At 40.1% G+C, this 13,184-nt stretch overlaps 1 protein-coding gene across 1 annotated transcript; it reads left to right on the top strand.

The window, feature by feature from the left end:
- Positions 1-1,767: 1,767 nt before the first annotated feature.
- On the top strand, positions 1,768-9,815 carry LOC306945390 (alcohol dehydrogenase class-3; the record flags this gene model as incomplete). Its single annotated transcript, XM_079534116.1, has 11 exons — positions 1,768-1,779; positions 1,860-2,034; positions 2,125-2,381; positions 3,387-3,488; positions 4,082-4,223; positions 4,812-4,899; positions 6,060-6,279; positions 6,829-7,089; positions 7,788-7,923; positions 8,633-8,771; positions 9,673-9,815. The coding sequence occupies 11 exons, from the start codon at positions 1,768-1,770 to the stop codon at positions 9,695-9,697; spliced, it is 1,557 nt and encodes a 518-aa protein (XP_079390242.1). The 3' UTR covers positions 9,698-9,815.
- Between the last annotated feature and the right edge of the window lie 3,369 nt (positions 9,816-13,184).

Below are 13,184 nucleotides of genomic sequence, written 5' to 3'. Positions count from 1 at the left end.
GCTACCAAGAACAAATAAGGTATTACCATCACCCTTCCCTTGTTTTTGTCTTTAAAATTTCTCTTTTGTAATTAGTTTAATATTCACACACTAGAATCAACACATGGAAGATCAGGCCTTTAATCAGGCCTGTTAGTGAAAGCAACTTCCTGAGGATAATAATTGTGGACTTCCCCAAATAACTTATTTCCCTAAATAAAACATGAAAAGTCATTCACTATCCCAACTTCTCTCATCTCTATTGTAAAAATGTCATCAACATTTTACACACATTACACATATTCATTTTATAAATATTATGCTAGCGTGGGCCTTTAATTTGATGAGTTATTTTACTTTGATATACTTCAGCATTATACTGAATAGTAAAATTACCCTTCTACAATGTTTTCCTTTTCAACCGTTTCTTGAAAATTTTAATTTTAACAAAGCCAGAACATTATAATTCACAAAGCACATCTTAAGTACTATCAGCCAGCTTTGAACACTTTAAATTAAAGAAAAAAAAAACCAAACAAAAAACAACCAACCTTTAAACAGTCCTGTTTTCCAACTGGCTACAGATACATTTTATAAAACAAAATGTTGATTTGAAGAGCAACAAGAGTTTATAATTTTTTTGAATTCTACACAAGTATTCTCCAATGCTTCATAGGGAGAATTTAAGAGAGCTTAGTCAGAATTCAGAAGGCCAATTTTGAGAGCAAAGTCCCACAAGAATACTGATGCAGTAGAGCAACCAACACTGAAATGTATCAAGCTTCAGTGCTCCACTTGCACACAGGAACTTGTGGAATAAGGAAACAAGTTATTACAGGATCAATGGAATTGCTCTAACGAAATATCTGTATCAAAACAAATCATATTGGTCTTGTATAGCAAGCAGTGTTAGTAGCAGAAAAAAAAAATACTTCTGGTACAATCTTTTTGGAGAAATGAACCAGATAATGCTCGTGTGAATGCATTTCAGTTTTGTGTGTCAGTCCCTTCTGCCTACCTACACCTGGCACTCCATTCTCCAGCGTGTAAGGAAGCAGCCAGCAGTCACAGTGCCGTCACCTTTCCATTCTGATACTGGCATAAGCTACTTTCTCCCTTCTGCTGTCAGACTGCTCAGAGAGGAGCACCCTGACAAATCCCTTAGCAGGTGCTGAGAAAAAATGCATCTGCCAAGCTTGCAAAAGACTTCATTCCTTAGATTTTCTTGTATTTCTAAGCCAAGAAAGAATAAAACAAAACAAAACTAATCTATCTCTGAAAATGGACAATGAGCATAACGATTTACAAAGTATTTATGATATACGTACTTACATTTTTGTCTACCAGAATGAGCCACTGCAGCTTCCAGCACATGGTTACAGGGCTGCTGGTAAAAGCTAAGCACCAATGGAGCTATCTGAACACAGAACCATCTAGTTTTCTGGGAGCGCTGACAAACCAGAGGTGACCAGGACCAACGAGCTCACAGAAGGGGCCGGCAAAGCTGAATTTAACGAGGGACAAACCATGTTTGGGTTTCAGCCTCGGCTACTAACACAAAAGGGCCGAAGCTTCACCTGACCTTAGCAGCGAGCACCCGCACACCGCAGGCCAGGCCACAGCCCGCCTTACCGCCCTCAGCCCCTTAGGAGCGCCACCCCAACTCCCGCTCAAACACCGCCCCCCTCACAGCGATGGCTGCCCCCTAGCGGCCACTCACATCGCGCGTGCGCATCGCGCGCGAAGTGGGCGGCGCTGCGTTTCTTCTCCGTTCGGGAGCGGTGCGCCATGGCCAGCGGGGTGAGATGGCGTGCGGATCCGAGTCCTTTTTCTTATGAACGTAGCGGTCTTATCGCTTTTTCCCCTTTTTGTCCCCTAAGAACGCACTTTCGGGAGGCGGAGCGGGGGTATGCTCGGCACCTCTGGGGTCCCTCGCTCCGGGAGGCCGGAAGTGGCGGAGGGCCATGCGCGGGGCTGCCGGGCGGGCCGGGGCGCTGCGGCTGGCGCGGCTGTGCCGGGTGGCAGTGTTACCGCAGCCGGCATCGCGCGCCTCGAGTTTCGAAGCGCCATTCTGGATGCGCGCTGTGAGCTTCAGGGACTTCCGAGCAGAGCCTCCGGGGTGACTTTTCTGCCCTCTCCCCCCAGCCGCCCGCCCGCCTGTCTGCCTGCCGGAGCTCACCGAAGTGCGGTATTCGGGGCTGCCCCCAGAAAGAGCCGCTTCCCGCGAGGAGCGGGAGGGCTGCCGAGGGATTTTCACGGAGCGCTTCCCCGTTTCTACGGGAAATCGGGCAGTGCTGTTGCAGAGTATCGATGCCTTTTGCGCTTCGTTTGTCGAATTCAGAGTTCCTGCTGAAATCTGGCACGTTCGGCAGTTAGGAGTCAGCAACTCGCATCTGGTCGTGGTGTGCTTTTGTAGTATTTACCCAGGGTATAAAAAGCAGAGCGGGGGGCAGCTGTGTCCAGTCACGGTGCCGTGGGTTGTGGGAATGGTGCCCGTTTTGTAGAGCTGTAAAACTTCGGCCCCTTTGGGTTGGCAGCAGTCACTTCTGCATGCTTTGAGCCAAAGGAAGTGCCTGCAGCTGTGCTGTTTCTCCTACTTGGCAGCATAGGACAAAAAGTGCTGCAAAAAGCCATAAAGTGCCCGTCATTTTGTTGTATATAGTTGATGAATCAGGTGCAGCAAACTCAGAATGTCTTGGAGCTGCTGTTTTCTTCTAGGCAGCGAGACATCAGTAAGGCTGGGTGTCTGTGTGGATGATCTTGGGAGAAGCCCACAGGAGCACCATGGATAGAATGCACCAGAATGTCATTTTTTTTATATCAACTGGTAGTGCACACTATACAGTACTTCATCTTTTCAGCCATTATAGCGATGGCTGAGTCCTTGTTGGCATGAAAGAAAATGGGTGCAAGATCAGTTCTGGCATAACCAAGTTATTCCAGAATATATGGTTTCTGTTCTGGACTAGATTGTAGAGGGTCCTCTTCCAAGGCAAGCAAGTCAGTGATGGCATTCCTTGTCAGATTGTATGCTTGTAGATAAGGCCCTGAGTTTGATTCTACAACTCTCTCACAGGTATCCTGCAGGAAATTACTGTACGTTGCGTTGTCAGAAAGATGGATCTAACAGAAGGCAAAACATAGACTATTTGATACCCTGCCTGTTTTCTCCTTATTATATTTTTGCTCAGTAAGAGACTAACATTCAAATTCCACATGTTAGTTCACTCATTAACTTTGTGAAATGTAGGGCAATTAAGTCTTTGTGCTGAAATCGCATATTTCAGATCTGGCATTCTTCCCAAAACCTACTTGCCTTTCTCTTGCTTCTTTGCTTGGCTGAACAAAAATTAAACTTAAATGGAACAATCAATGTTCTGTCCTCTTTTTGTTTTGTTGTCTTTTAGGTTATTAAATGCAAGGCTGCTGTTGCCTGGGAGACAGGTAAACCTCTCTCTATTGAGGAGGTGGAGGTCGCTCCGCCAAAAGCTCATGAAGTCCGCATCAAGGTAATTAAATTGGTAACAGTATGCATTATATTTTGGGACGTTGAGTATTAAAGCTGTTTGTTTACCAACAGAGGAAATGTTTACCAACAGAATGAAAAGTGTAAAGCTGGCTGAGTTGAGAATGAAGTAACGAAGAAAACTATGGGGTGTAGATCTTGTAGATACTTCTTGTAGAAGTACAGACTTCTGTTTATGGAAAACATTTTTAATTTCTATTGGTCTTAATTCAGTCTGGTCTAAAAATTATAGCTAGACTTGTGGATCAGTAATTTCAAATCTGGGAGCCCAACTTGCATTGAGAAGACTTGGACTACTAATTCCTAGCTTGAGGAAACTAGATGATGTGTTTTGCCTGTTTTAACATCAGGATGTGGTTGATGGAAATGAGAAGATGTATCATCATAAATTTCCTTTTTTCAGAGTATGATGTACCACCTGCCTTGCCAGGAGTGAAAGTTAGCTTGTTGTATCACACACATTGCTTGGATCAGAAAGCTTCTGTTGGCAGTTTTTGTGAATTACTAACCAAAGGGAAATATTGAAACCTGTGTTAGTATTTTTCAAGATGCCTGAGCCTATATATTTCTTTACAGATAGTTGCCACTGCTCTCTGTCACACTGATGCCTATACTCTGAGTGGTGCTGATCCCGAGGGATGTTTCCCTGTGATTTTGGGTCATGAAGGAGCAGGAATTGTAGAAAGTGTTGGGGAAGGAGTAACAAAAGTAAAGCCAGGTAAGAAAATACCTGGCATCTTCCATGTTTACTACCACGTAGTAAAGTGTCACTTTAGTAGATCAACTGTCAAATCTGGCTACTCACATGATATATTGCAGGAGTTAATATAATGTTTTATTTTAGGGTGTATGTGCATGCATTCCTTTTGTCTGTGAGGGATAATGCCAATTATTCAATGTGCTCTTGGTTTAATGATTGGAAGACTCTGGATTTCTTACTTGAGGTTGGATCAACATAATGAGAAGATTTTTTTTTTTTTTCAAGTGATAGTTATCACCTGTTGTTTTAATTAAAGAGCTTAAAAATGGTGAATCATGTTTCTGTTAGCTTGAGGTTGTTTTGTTTTACAGTCGTGTTCCTATTTGTTCTGGAAAGATAAACTTCTGATTAGCTGTCTGTTCAGGTATGAGAAAGTGTTCTAGCTAGCACTCCGTAAACAGTGCTACTCTATACTCCAAGCAGTCTCTAACAGTTTTAAATGAGCAGCTGCTTATTTAAAAGCTGTAAAAATGGAGTAACTTCACTTTTCTCCCAAAGCCTTCATTGACTCAGTAATAGCCTTTTTTTTTTTTTTCTTTTCACTAGGGGATACTGTTATCCCTCTGTACATCCCCCAGTGTGGTGAGTGCAAGTTCTGCAAGAATCCTAAAACTAATCTGTGCCAAAAGATCAGGTCTGTATGCTTTCTGTCTTGACCCTAGTTGCTGTTGAACATATACCTGTTGTAATTTTCAAAAATAATTGAGGGATTCTTTGAGAAGTAGAACTGTAGGTGAATCATTTTATGACATGGGAAGTATATGCTTTAGGGAGTCAGTTATAAATTCCTTTATGTTCTTCCTTAATATATCTTGAATAAATCTTTTTGTTTTCACATTTGTGAAAGTGAGAGCTGTTAGCTTCTTTCCACAGCTTTGAAAACATAAATGCTCTAATTCCATATTTAATCCATACTTACGGGAAATACTTCAGAGAATTTAGCTCTTAGTGCAAACACCAGAGGTTTTGAGGGGTACAGAATTACAGAGAAAGTTGTTTTTCCTGAACACCTGCTTTCCTGCTGAATTTCCAGCTGGTAAGCAGTAGAGGTGGTAAATCAAAGAAGGGAAGGACTCTCTGTCTCTGGGACAGACGCACCATTAATATTGTTTGATAGGTGGTCTAGCTTGGATGCAGTGGGTGGAAGCAATTGGTACTACAATGAGTTCTGGTGATCAGGGAGAATATCTGTCTTTGGTCACTATCTTCAGCCACAGAAATATGGTATCTCATTTTGTAAATTAAGAGCTGCTCTCTGTACCTTTCATGCTTTAAAGTTACTCTGCTGCAATTTCAGCTGGAAATTCTTTGTTTCACCCAAGCATGCTGCCACTCTGGTAGCAGCAGGCCACAGGAATAACATGACTGCTATTTGGGCACTCTATTTAAATTCCTGTTTAAAAATAAGTGAGATTACAGCGTAGATTCCATTCCGAATAAAACAGTCTTGCAAAACTAAAGGCTAGAGAGACATAACTACAGGTGCTATACCAGGGAAGTGGACTGAAGGTGGTGAAGATGGGAGTATGGTACTCCCATCTTATGGCACAAGCAGCTAGGATTGGTAGCATGCTGAAAAACTCCGCAGTTCTTTCTGTGCTTCTTTGGAGGAATTAACAGCACAAAGTGTTAGGAATCTAGTGTCTGATTTCTGTCAATTTATGGTATATTGCAATGTTTCAAAAATCTGTGGTGCAATTATGTGACTGTACCTTTAAGTAGACTGAAAGGATACCTTCTAGTGAGATTGATTACTGCTAAAGACTCTGACTACTTTCCTGTCTTTGCCTTAAGAATTACTCAAGGGAAAGGACTCATGCCTGATGGTACCAGCAGATTCACCTGCAAAGGAAAGCAGATTTACCATTTCATGGGGACTAGCACCTTCTCAGAGTACACGGTGGTGGCCGATATCTCAGTAGCTAAGATAGATCCTGCAGCACCTCTCGATAAAGTGTGCCTTCTGGGTTGTGGCGTCTCTACAGGCTATGGGGCTGCTGTTAACACTGCTAAGGTAAAGGCTTCTGGTTGCTTCTGGCCTTTCTCTGCAACTGTATCTGAGCCAAAGTACACTAACACTTTAGGGACTACACCGGAACCATGATGTACAAGTTTTCTGGGTTTTAATGTTCTTTAATTGATGAGGTTTAACTAACAATTTCTAACATCTCAATAAAGGCCAGATCAGATTAGAAGAAAATTAGAGGAAATGCACGTAAAAGATTCTGCATCGTTTTTTTTATATCAACCTTTCCAGAAATTACGAAGTCACCTTAATCTCAGTGCAAATCTGTCTGATGGTTTCAAAGGTCAGGGTGAGAAAGAGAGCTGGTAGGTGAGTGCGCATGAGGCTTGGGCAAGTTTTGGAAGTGGAGTCTGGGCAAAGAAGAAAGCCTGGCACTTGAAGAGTTCTTGTGAGCTTTCTGTGGAGTTTGCCTTATCTAAGTTTTAAGATCTTGTAGCTACTGTATTTATCCCTCCTTTTTCTTCGTAATAGATCTTTCAGCCACTCATAGAGTGATGAATTTTCTCTGTTGCTCATGGCTCTTTATTTTTCACCTAGGTGGAACCTGGGTCCACATGCGCAGTCTTTGGTTTAGGAGGAGTTGGGCTGGCTGCTATTATGGGCTGTAAAGCAGCAGGAGCATCCCGGATCATTGGCATTGACATAAACAAGAATACCTATGCCAAAGCCAAGGAGTTTGGAGCTGCTGAGTGCATTAGCCCTCAAGACTTTGAGAAGCCCATACAGGAGGTGCTGGTTGAAATGACTGATGGTGGTGTAGACTACTCATTTGAGTGTGTTGGTAACGTTGGAGTCATGGTGAGTGTTTGCATAAATGCAGTACTTGGGGGGTGGTTAGCTAGGTGCCACTTAGTTGTTCAGCTGAACAGGAAAATGAGCTGCTTTCTTGTTACAGAAAACATGCCACGGTAATTCATTAGTTTATTTTTAAACAGTAATGGTAACTACCATGACTAAAAAGAACAATTTATATCCAACCCTAATGAAAATGCTACTTCTTAGGTTAAGATAGTGTTTTACACTACGCAAACATTTTCTCTTTGAAATCATTTTAATTAACAAATACAATATGAAATATACTATACCACGAATAGTAAAATCTCAAGGACTGCTAAGTGTCTCTCTTCTTTCTCAGCTAGTTAATTTAACCTTTAGAAACAGTGAGTGTAAAGCTAGGTTTTCAGGAATGACAGCAAGATTGCTAAGCTGCATGGTCTACCTGGTCTCTGCTTATTTATCCCAGCTCCCAGATGGAGTTCACAATGACTTCTCTGGAAGCCAGACAAGAAAAAAAAAAAGAGCAAAGTGACTCATGAGCAGAATAAGGAATCTGAACAAATGGGAGACTTAATGTAACTTTCATTGTATTTTTACTGTTCCTTAAATTATTAATGTGGCAGTTCATTAACTGAGGGAGAGGAATTGAAACCTGTGCCAGTCTAGGCAGTGTAAATGTTAGCTATACATGCTCTGTTTTGTCCTGTCCATGTGTGAAGAGGGCTGCCTTGGAAGCCTGCCACAAAGGCTGGGGGGTCAGCGTGATAGTTGGAGTAGCTGCTGCTGGTCAGGAGATCTCAACGCGGCCGTTCCAGCTGGTAACCGGTCGCACATGGAAAGGGACTGCGTTTGGAGGTGAATAACTCTTTTGCTTTGGGGATAAAACTAATTTACAAAATGTGAGGATACTTTATCTGATACTCCTACGAACAGGCTGCACACACATTGGTATGGCATATCACATATTTCAAAGAGAGAATATAGCCATACAACCATAAAGTTCTAAGGGAAATGATGTAGTGTAACTGCTTTCTTATCAGCTAGAGGTTGGGATGTAGTAAAATGACCTTTGTGGAGATGGGAATTCACGTAAATGTGTTTGTGTCACTTAGTCAGTAGGCAGATCTTTGGGCTAAAGTGGGAACTTCTTATTTTATAGCTCTTTTATAACCGCCACCAACAGAAACCTGTTCAAAATTTTAGTTACCAGTAAACTTGATGAATTTCTTTATGGACCTCTTTTTCCAAGTAATACAAAACTTAGTTGGGTTATAAAGATCTGTTCAGAGGCTGATGGAGAAGCCTAGTACAAGATTTTCTAGGTGAGGGCTGTTGAGTTTTGAAATACTAATGAAAGGTTTGTACTCTCCTTTCATTCCGTATTCACTACCTGACTAGAGCAGGAGGGACAGACAGCAGCAGTCTCTGTTCCTTTTCAGATTTATCAGATAAACACCCACAGATTGGTTATTGGTTAACACCCAAAGATTGTTATGTTTTCCTCCCTCTTTGTTCAGAGGTGGGTGGAAAGGGCAAAAACAAATGTGTATTTGCTGTCTTTCAGGCTGGAAGAGCGTTGACAATGTACCAAAGCTGGTGACTGACTACATGTCCAAAAAGATCAAAGTAGATGAGTTTGTGACTCACACCCTGCCTTTTGACAAAATTAATGAGGCTTTTGATCTGCTGCATGGAGGAAAAAGGTAATGTTCATAACACTGAAAGGTGTAGATGTTTCTTTAGGGGTCAGGCATATACTGTGCACATTCATTCTGAGACAAATATGTTTTATCTGGGTTTCTAAGCACATGCCAAATCAGAGGCAGAGAAAAAAGCAAGCAACGTATAAGGAAAATACACAGGTAAAGAGGATAAGCTATTCTTAGCTTTGTATTTCCAAATCTACTGCCAAAACATTCCTTCTTAGAAAAACAGAGATCAAAAGACAGTTTTTCCAAATACATTTTTACGATTATTAAACCATGAGTCTAATTTAGCAGTTATGCTGAAATCTACTATTTAGTTATTTTCATCAATTACTTAAGATAGATTACCAGCAGAAAGACTCACTTAAGAGTCAGCTTTTAATAGGCTACTTCTTCAGGTATTTTCTCTGTGGTTTAAACTGGGGTTGAATGCTAATGTGAGTTTGTATTTCTTAATAGGGTCAGACAGCTTGTAAGCAATGGCTTCTTCCTTTAGTAAGATAAACAGCAATTTGGACTGTTCACACTGCAGAGTTCTGCAATTGGCTGCAGATGGTGGGGGAAAAAAAAAGCAGTGTAAGTTACTTAAAATACTCCAAGTTGCCAAAAGAGGGAATGCCTGTAAACATTAGTTTTCCTCATAGGTAATTTGGCAAGTTACTGAAAACTGACACACATCATTTGAAAAGCTTTCCTGCCGAGTGTATCTTGTTTGGGAACAGACTAAAGATCAAGGATAATGAGCATTATCAACACTTTTAGGCAGGTTTTTTTAATAAATATTTGTTAGAGGTATAATTTCATTCTTAGAAAAAATAGAAGTTAAATGAGAGTATGTCATAGCATGCTTGAAATCCGACATATTTGTAACTCTTATTTTTTTCTTTTCCATTTTAAGCATTCGAACAGTTCTAAAGCTTTAGAAGCAGCCATGAACCTTCCAGTTGGCCAGCCATGTGGTAACTGTCCTTTTATAATGGGATGGCTGACAAGGAGTAGGACCCTGCAACTGAAAACTCAGTGGGATTTTAGGAAGATTTTAGGAGGAGTGTTCTAAATATTAAATGACCTGTTCTTCTGGGAAAATAAAAATAATCAGTAACCACAGGGTAGTGTTATATAAATAACAAATACTGGTTTTGGAACTTCTGTATCCGTTCCTCAAATGTAATCGTGCCTAACTCAATTTACCTAATAAAAGCATATTTCTAAACAGTGTTGAAATTGTTGATCATTAAGACATTGATGGCTGTATCTTATTGTTTTCCTTAGGTGGTTTTACAGTATATGGATGAGCATTTTTCAAACTAAATAGAAAATGATGGGGGAATTCATTGGTTTGCTAAGAATAACAGGGTGAGAAGCAGCATCAATGTGCTGCAAGTGCACAGAGATGAATAAAAACTGTAGCAACTGGCAAGCTTTTGAGGCTGCTCAAGGACTACAAAGGACCTACTACCAAGCTCTACTGTGAAGCCAAGTAGGACAGCAGACTGGTTGGATGAATGACCTAAAAAATGTCTGTGTACTCACATTTCCTTGGAAAGTCAAGTCTATATTCTGCCTTATTTTCAATCTGGCTCATTACAGCGGCTGAAGGCAGGATTTTTGTGAAGTTGATAGCATAAAACTACTTTGTTGACTTGCCCTAATGGTGTTACCTCCAAGACTTCAGTAGCACAGAGAAAATTCTGCTATTTCCTTAAACTTACTAGCAACTGAAGAAGCATTTGCAGATTTGCAGCCAGTACTACAAAAAAAAAACAAAAACAAACAAAAAAAACCCCACCAAAACCCAACAACAGTGGTAGATACAGCTTGTGTTTGTTATTTCTAAGCAGTCAGAAGTGGGATCATGCTATCGAAGTAGGGAATCACAGGAGAGCAGTAAAGGGCTGGGTCCAATGAAGGCATCAGGGTTCTTTCCCTTTATTTTGTTGGAGTTGCTGTGTTTTAAGAGCTTTAATTTGAAATTGTAGGGTTTCTTAAACTATAGCTGATGTAATCTGACTGGATACAACTTAGTAGAATTGAAACCTGGAAGCAGTGCAGCAGATCTGGAAAAACAAGTGAAACTAACTGCAAAGCAGAGGCAGAAAATCTACCTAGTTTAAAAGGTTATGTACATTAAAAGCCAAGGATGCTTGTTAAGAAAAAAGTTCCTTTTTTTTTTTTTCTTCTTCTCTCCAAGGGATGCTGGTCAGAACAACTGTTCAGAAACCAGACTGTAAATATTAATCATCTTAGGGTTAAGAGGCATTTTTCTTCTAGTAATTGCCTTGCCCTCATACACTGCTGTACAACTGGGACAATTACATCTTTTCCATTTGTTATTGGAAAGAGATCCTGAAAGCATTCTGAAAACAGTTGAGGTAGCTGCATTTCTAACTTTATTAAAGACTGACTAAACAACAAATAAATTAACTCCTGTTAAATGTCATAAGAATTGAATTTTAAGCAACTAGGAAAAAAACAATTTAATTTCTACCAGAAAAGCATGCCTTTCCACGTAGCAGTAAGATGATTCCCAGTACCTTATAAGCTCCTTCAATACTGGCTGAAAATTAGATAACTCCTTCAATACTAGCTGAAAATTAGATAATTTAGTAAAAAAAAAAAACAAACAAACCAAAAAACCTTACTGTTAATAAATAGTTTCCAATGGGGCACTCTGAAACAACAGGATTATATCAATATGGCATTCACTTAGCATCTTAGCAAGCCTCATCTTCCTAACTGATGCAACAAAATTAAAGCATTTATAACAGTTGTTCCTCTAGGTTTCTAAGACCACACAAGCATGTTGTTTGGATTATATTATCACTCTCAAGAATCGGTAGCTTACTGTGTTTATGGAAAGCCAGTCTTATGACACCAGTGTAAGACAAAGAAAGACATTCAGCAACACAAGAATCGAGTTTAAGACTTCCAGCTTCCTCCCAGGCTGAAGAATTGATGTCCTACGTGGAGTTTACAGACTACTTTGTCCTGCAAAGCTATTAAGTAAAGGGATTGTCTTTGAAGTTCCTCATGTGAGAGGGGCTCATTAACACACAGTCTCTTTGTCATACCCCATTCTGGGTGACTGAGGTACTGTACTATAGAGCTATAACTGTCTTGCCAACTGTAAGGACTTCAATGAATAAAACTTTTCCACCAAATGACCATACGTTAAGTGTGTATATGTGACAGCAGCGTACAAAAATGCTGCACCAGCACTAAAATGTCACTTGTTTCATGTTCTCATGCTCTTATTTTTATTGAATATTACCTATCACATCTTCTCAAATATCCATATGGGTTTTCAAAAACAATATGAACACGTTCAGTACTGTCTTGTATGATTCTTGAATTGGAAGTGATAGTAAAGGGAAAATAAGATTGTTTAAGAGAAGATTGTACAATTGTATTTTTTGCAAGAATTTCTGGGAAAGAAAAAACAATTAGAAAATCGATGTAAGGTTTTTTGTTGTGTTGTATTTTGTAATGGATAGCAACTTCTGTAAGAAAAAAAAATAGATCATTTCCCAAATCCAATAAGCACAACATGTAACATTCAAGCAAAGCTATGGCTAGATAGGTGAAAAAGGTCTTTCACAACATTTTTATTAAATAATTCTGTTCTCCAGGCTGATGTGTTACCTATCCCATGTTCAAAGAACAGGTGTAGATGCTGTCCAAACTTTTCACTTGTTTAAAAATACTGCAACAGTATGAACTCAGTAGAAACAGTTTTCTTGCTGCAATTTCAATTTATAGACAGAAATGCATAGCATCATAGATTACCTGTGGTGTAAACTTGCGGTGCTAAATTTGGTTGTATTTGTGCAACAACAAAGAGGTATCCACGTTACACATGCACAGGTTTGAGTGTGATTTTTAACTGGCTGCATGCATCTACTAGTAGGCTTGCACTAGTGCAAGCAAACCTGGAGAAACCTAGAAACGCTATCTCTAGTTTTGGATCACGAAAAATGTGATTTCTGTTAAAAGCAGCTGCAATTTTTATTTTATAGAACAAAAATGAGGCCCCCCATCACACACGCACACACACATAGAAAAGGCAAGACCACTGTAACCATTCACGTGAGTGAGATGGTGGGCAAACCTCCAGGATAGTCCTCTCAATATGTTACATTTCATTCAACACAGGTAATTCCACTCAGAGTACTACAGTCTGTTTTGTTAAAATCTGTACACACGCACACGCACACACACACACACACACACAATGCATAATTTCAGGTCACTTTACTGCATAATTAAAAAAAAATAATAATAAAGGTAATGAAAACATTGCAGTGATACTCTTACAGCAATGGAGGTCTGAGGCACTCAGAGCAGAGAATACGTTTCTGGTAAATTTGGTATTTGGTAGAATCTGTGTCAGTCCAGTTCTGTGAAGCACAA

This window comes from Tetrao urogallus, assembly GCF_951394365.1.
Source record: "Tetrao urogallus genome assembly, chromosome: 4".
In the NCBI taxonomy this organism is placed as follows: domain Eukaryota; kingdom Metazoa; phylum Chordata; class Aves; order Galliformes; family Phasianidae; genus Tetrao; species Tetrao urogallus.
This window is presented reverse-complemented; position numbering and strand designations above follow the sequence as displayed.